The 6,449-nt window shown below is 59.3% G+C and overlaps 1 protein-coding gene across 1 annotated transcript in view; it reads left to right on the top strand.

Annotated features, from left to right (window-relative positions):
• The first annotated feature begins 227 nt into the window (after positions 1-227).
• The window catches only part of IRF8 (interferon regulatory factor 8), a 63,535-nt gene continuing 57,313 nt past the window's right edge, over positions 228-6,449 (top strand). The window contains exon 1 of the mRNA XM_055079246.1: positions 228-408. Within this exon, the coding sequence (XP_054935221.1) occupies positions 296-408 (113 nt within the window). The 5' untranslated portion in view covers positions 228-295. The remainder of the gene's footprint in view (positions 409-6,449) is intronic.

A 6,449-nucleotide genomic window follows, 5' to 3' on the forward strand; every position in this document is an offset into this window, starting at 1 on the left:
TCTTCCTCCCCTCCCTCCCCTCCCCTCCCCCTCCTCTCTCCTCCCCTCCCTGGCAGTGAGGCCTCAGCCCCCCGGCCTCACAGCTCAGCCTCCGAGAGCCACAGGGGTGACTCGCCCAGGTGACAACTCATGAATCACGGGCTGGATGTGGGTGTTCGGTTTCTGACATGGCCTGGGGTCCCCTCCCCGAGGGTGGCAGCAGTCTTTTCCTGCCCCCCCGACACTCAGAGGCCACTGAGCTGCTTTCCCAGGCAGGGAGCTGGGGTGACTCCCTAGAGGATAGAGGTGAAAACAGATGAAACCCAACGTCGGGTGCGAGAGGCAGCTCGAGAGACATCGGCTGCTCTGGGGCTCAAGCATTGCCCCTGTTTTCGACCAACAAGACCCATGTCCCCCCCATTCTGTGCGGTAAGGAGCGTCCCAGCTGGACTGGATCCAGAAAGGAGCTGAGAACATTAGAAGGCAGTTGCTGTGGTGCCGAGCGTACCAGTGAGAGCGAGAGGGCCCGAGGGTTCCTTGGTCATGAAGTGAGGAGTGAGCCTGATGGCTGTCCCCGAAGAGAGGGGTGAGACGTGGTTCAGCACCCCTGAGGTGCAGGGCCCAGGGCAGCCGGGCCAGTCCTCTGAGCTGCCCGGGAGGGAGCCGCATCGGTTTCCCGAGGGGGCCCCGGCGCCCAGCACGGCGTGCCTGCGAGGCTTGGGACGGAGGGAGGAGGAAGTCGCTGGCCCTGTGCCCGCGCGAGGGTCCCCGGACGGGCCCCGCACGTCCCTGCCCACCCTCTGCCCTGTCCTGGTGGCGGGCCCTCTGGGGGCTCAGTCTCCACCTCGGTGCCGCCCGCCCCAGCTCCAGGGAGCCGGTTGGTGAGGACAGGCCTGCTGTGTGCTGTTGGCCAGGCTCTGCGGGGGCCCCGGGGACGGGCAGGTGGGTGCACCAGTACGGGAAGGCAGATGGCGCTCCAGAAATGAACGGAGAACAAAACAAACACCAGTGCGGTCTTGACCTTGTCCTCGCGGGGCCCCTGGGAACTGGGCTCCGCGCTCCAGCTGGGTCAAGCTGCGCTCTTTCAGTTCCCCATCGGCCCTCGTTCCCAGGGCTCCTGCCGCCCGGCGCAGCTGGAAGCCTGGCCGTGGGGCTGTGGTCCCTGTCCTGCGGCTGGCGCGGCAGCTGGGAGCGGGGCTCTGCGTGCCAGCGCCCGTCCCGGCCTGGATGGGGACATGGGCGTGGCCCGTCTGGCCGTGAGTGTCGGCTCCCAGAGGGCTGGGGGTGCAGGGGAAGGCAGGGGTCCCCGGCTGCCCGGCCTGAGCTGGATGCTATTGTCATCGGCCAAGGCACCAGCCCCTCGGACCCGCCCCCGGCCGTTAACTTGGGTGATAAGATCTACGGCACAGGGTCGTTGGGGGGGGGGGATCAAAGGGGCCGTGTGTGTAAACCCCCTCGCGCTGTGCCCTAGAGGTTGACTGCGTCCCCCTTCCCTTTGGAGGCCCCTCTCAGGACCCCTGGCGCCTCCAAGGCCCCTCCTTCCTTCCCCACGCAGGACACCTCACTGCTCTCCCCACGTCCGGGACGGTGCCTCCTCTTCCCTTTGGAGGTCAGTGGTGTGGGTCCCCTCAGCTCGGCCTGCCCTTCTCTCTGCAGACACAGAGCCCTCAACCGGGACCACGTCTGGTGCAGGGGGCGCTCACTACGTTGGCCAGATGAAAGGGTCCCGGTGAGGAGTCCCCATCAGAGGGGTGGCCGGGGGTCGGGGGGGTGGGGACGCCTTCCAGCGGAGCCTTTTGGCGCCCTCCCACCCCCGCCTGCAGAGGGCCACGCAGCCACCCCCAAAACTCGGGGACCACGGGACAGTCGAACTCGTGGGAAGTCAAAGCCAAAAGCTCCCTGCCGGCGTGAGCTCAGGGCCACTGCTTTCACCGACAAGCTGGAAGCAAGAAACAGTCCTGAGTCCCAGGGAAAAGACCCTCTTGCCATTGTCCCCGAGAAGTCCTCTGTCAAACTCCATTTCTGGAAGTCCCCCCGCCTGGGCAGGTACATTCACCTCCAGCCACCTTGTGGCGTGGAGCCCAGAGACCAGGAGCCCGTCCCCCTGTGGGCAGAGGGGGCATGGGGTGGGGGTGACCTCCCACGTGCACTGGCTGGCCAGGGCAGAGCCGGGGACTCCGTTCCCTGTCCCGTCTCCACAGGGTCCCCGAGGAGAGGGCGCGGGCTGGGTTTCCAAGTGCAGGGACGGGCAGCCTCTACTGTAGGTCTTTGGCGTTCAGTGAGCCTCCCCGAATCCTCACGGGGTCCAGGAGACAGGGGTCCAGGGGGCCAGGTAAAGGTTAACACCTGGATATCCAGAGTTACCCGGGAGACCCTGCACCTCACACGGGTGTCCCCTTTCGGCCTCAAGGTTGTAAATTCTCCCCCAGGGTAACAGTTAGTGGGGAGCCCCCCGGGTTGCACGCCCCTGCAGCTCCCACGCTTGCTCTGCTGCAGCAGTGGATTGGAGCGGGCTTGCGTCTGGGCCTGCTTCATGAGAGGCCTTTCATTTCCTTCCCCTCGTTCCACCCAGGGGGATGCCCTCCACCCCTTCAGCCCGGCCACAGCCTCCCCAGCCTCCAAAGCCCAAGGAAAGCTTCTCGAAGCTTTCTCTCCGCCGCCCCCCTGCCATCCGCTGGAGCAAATCCTTCTCCCCAGGGTCGGGGGTGGGGCTGAGCTGGGCTCTGCCCCAACGTCGCCGCTCGCTGTGGGGGAGGCCAGGGGTCCTGGGAACGCAGCTTTGCCTCTGCCAGTTCTGTTTTCTCACCTGTCGATTAGGCGGAGTACGGAAGCGCACAGAGCGCTCTGCGTGGATCCCCGGGCCCCTGGGCCGCGTGTGGATGGAGCGGGAGAAGGACACGGGAAGCCGGGAGCCCCCAAACTGGCCCAGCCCGTGCCTCCCTCCGTGTAACCCTGGGGGAGTGACTTCTTCCTCGGGTACAGAATTTCCTAAGCCTTCAAATGTGGGGATTAGAGCCTCTAAACGCAAGGGTTCCTTCCGGAAGGCGCCAGAATCTCTTAAGTGTGTTGTGAGGGGCTTTGGATGCCACGTAAGGTATTTCTTATGCTTTGACCTCTTCGGCCTCGGTCCCTTGCCGGGTCGTGATCCCCCATCCACCTGTCCACGCCTAGCTGGCCCCAGGCCCGGGACCCTGCTGTGGGCCTTTTGGTGCTCCTGGCATTGTTGTGACTTAAAACCCGCCCTATGGTATTAAGATTCCAAAGTCTGTCTTTGAACTTTGAATGGCCCCGGACAAATGCTTGGAGGGTGAAGACTTGTTTCTTTCCATTCGAGCACATAGAAGTTAAAAGCATTTTTCCCACACTGGAGCAGCCCCTCTCAGAGCTCACAGATTCCCCTTCCCCGGACTCCAGTAACCGAGACAAAACCACCTGTCAGGGGAGGGTGTCCTTTCGCCACCTGTTCGGACTTGATTTGAGTCACCTGCCTTTGACTGGGAAGCTGAGTCGCAGAGAGGCTGCCTCTCCAGAGCAGAGGTGGCTGGTTGGTAGATTGATTTAAAAACTGTGAGTCATGCATTCAGTTTACTGAAGTTGACTGATTCTCTGCCATGCAGAGTGAAAAAGTTTGACGTGTGTATGAAATACCTGTCGTGCGGGTCAAGCTTTGGCTCTTACATTGGGTGATACAAGATGCGTTCCACTTACTCACCCTACTTGGCCAGGTCGGTGTATTAGCTTCTGCGGCTGCAGTGACAAAGTACTGAAAACTGGGGGACTTAAAACAGCAGAAGTGTATTCTCTCACAGTTCTGGGGGCCAGAAGTCTGACAGTAAGGGCGGGGCCCTGATCCCTCTGGAGGCTCTGGGGAAGGCTCCTTCCTTCCTTGCCTTTCTCTCCTCTTCTGGTGGCTCCTGAAATCCTGGGCTTTCCTTGATTCGCGGAGGCGTGGCTCCAACCTCTGGCTCCATCGTCACATGGCCCCCTCCCCGTGTCTGTGTCCAGACTTCCCTCTTTTTCTTAGGGCACCACTCATTGCATCAGGGCCCCCCAGTCCAGTCTACCTCATCTTCACTTGATCACATCTGCAAACACCCTACTCCTAAATAAGGCCACATTCACAGGTGCCAGAGGTTAGGGCTTCAGTATATCTTTTCGGCATATACTGATCTACCACGCTGATATACCACATCCTGATTTTTATTTTTATTTGGTAATCAACCTGGCTTACGTTCAGAACACAGTAATTTTGCAAGTCCCATTTAAAAGCAGATCATGGCTTGTTTTATTTATTTATTTGGTTTTAACCATTCCTGTGATAACGCGTGACCCACTTCAGGTCTTCCTAGCTGTCACTCATCTGCTTGAGGCCTCGTATCAGCCTTCGTGTGGCTGTATGCTTAAGAATGCTGTTTGCTTCTTTACCGTCCTCGCCTAGGACGTCCGACAGGGTTCCAGGGCTCGTTTTGCCACCGTGAAGGGAACAGGTTGGGGGGCGAAGTCCCGGGGAGCCAGGCTCCAGCATCCTCTCTAGCGGGGTCGCACCGGACGCGCTAAATTCCCCCAGCCGCGAGCTGTGACGGCACGTGTGCAGCGTCGTCCATCAGGGACGCGTTAGAGCTTCAGCGCGCGGGGTCTTTATTCGGGGGGCCGTTCACACGCGCGCCCCGCCTGACGCGCACGCAAACCCCAGACTCGCGGGAGCGCAGCGGGAGTCCGGCACCAGCCCCCCGTCTGTTCACACGGCTTAGGTACAGGGAGCCGCTCATCAGTCCTGGGGGGGGGCCCTCCCCCAATCCGCCTTCCCAGACGCCGGCCGAGGGCCGACCCTGGAAGGCGGCCCTCCTGGGGACCCCGGTCTCGGGCCTGCTGTGTTAACACTGAAGTTGCCCCAGTCCTTGCACTGCTCCCTTCAGCCTACTCGTGACCACAGCACTTCAGGGTTTAGATATCTGAAACTTCCCAGACCCCTCCCCAGAATCCCAGCACCTTTCCCATTACCCGCCATGCTCTGCTTTGGGCCCCCAGAGTCCCTGTAACATCGATGCCCAAGTGTCACCCCAGCCCTCACTCCCTACACCTCCGTGTTTGTTCTGAATTTTTATTGTTCTTTTATCCCACATGGCAAGCCCACGGCAGCGTATCATCCCTGAGATCCCCCAGGACAGGATTAATTCTATCATCCGCATTAGTGTTTCAAATTTGGGCTTTTAAACATAGAATACATAACTCCAGATCTTTTAGAAATCAGTTGATTTCTGTGTAGCGCTTCACCCTCTCCAGTTTTTAGGTCGTGGGAGCGTCTGTTCATTATTCTTTGGGTACCGACAGTGGTGTAGTAAGACACACCTGTGTGCGCCATACACGCCTGTTCTTGAAGCACCGTCTCTCCACGTCTCTGCTTGTCTGCTTCGGAGTGTTACTGTTTTGACCCCTCAATCGCACTCATTGCTTGAATGTTTCCAGATCTAATAACACAGCAAAAGGCAGCTGTTGGAGGGAAGCTGGGCTGGGCCTTACTGACTAACGTGCTCTCTTTCAGCGACACGGCCACTTTCCCCTCTGAGGTTCTCAGCCACTCTCCACTTCGGAGCGGACGCCTCACGGCTGTGTCTTCTCTCACACTGTTTATGTGCCCGTGGTTTTGTGAAGGTCAAGCACAGTGTAGGTCCCCCTCGGTGCGGGGAGGTGGGTGGGATGCCGGGTTCTGCCTGTGGAGCGAGCTGTGTTTAGACCTCGTCTGACAGGTTGAACACTCACCTTTCGGTGCGGCTTCCAAAGAGTTCCCACTTCTTAATTTCAGAGTGTGATAGAAGGATTGGGGGGTGGGGGCGGGTCTCATTTCATTGAAAAAGATTTGCCCTGAAAAGAAATCCTGCCAACCCCCCAGTACTCTTCGTTGGTCGAGAGAGGTCCACAGCCAGCGGTCAAGAACAGCTGTTGGACGGATCCTGTGCTCACGCGTTGCTGTCTGATGGGGAAGCAGCCCGGCCTGTTCTCCACATCTTAGGCCATTTTTAGCGCTGGACACCACTTTTCAACCTGAAGGAGGCCTGTGTGCCCAGGTCATCGACTCCAGACTTGTTCCTGTAGGCAGTGTGTCTGAATCCCAAGGGAAAAAAATTGTATAATCTTGGAACCCTCGTATTTATACGCTGGCATAACAAACGCTCTCTGCGGAGGAGATCTTGGTCCTTAGCAGTTTTCCATCTAGGCTGCTCTCTCGCTCTCCCTATCCTTGCCTTCCATTCCTTCCACGAATATTTATCAAAACCCTTCTATGGGGACTTCCCTGGTGGTACAGTGGTTGAGAATCCGCCTGCCAATGTAGGGGACATGGGTTCGATCCCCGGTCCGGGAAGATCCCACATGCCGCGGAGCAACTAAGCCCGTGCGTCACAACTACTGAGCCTGCGCTCTAGAGCCCACGAGCCACAACTACTGAGCCCGCGAGCCACAACTACTGAAGC

Source organism: Physeter macrocephalus, chromosome 17 (assembly GCF_002837175.3).
Source record: "Physeter macrocephalus isolate SW-GA chromosome 17, ASM283717v5, whole genome shotgun sequence".
In the NCBI taxonomy this organism is placed as follows: Eukaryota; Metazoa; Chordata; class Mammalia; order Artiodactyla; family Physeteridae; genus Physeter; species Physeter macrocephalus.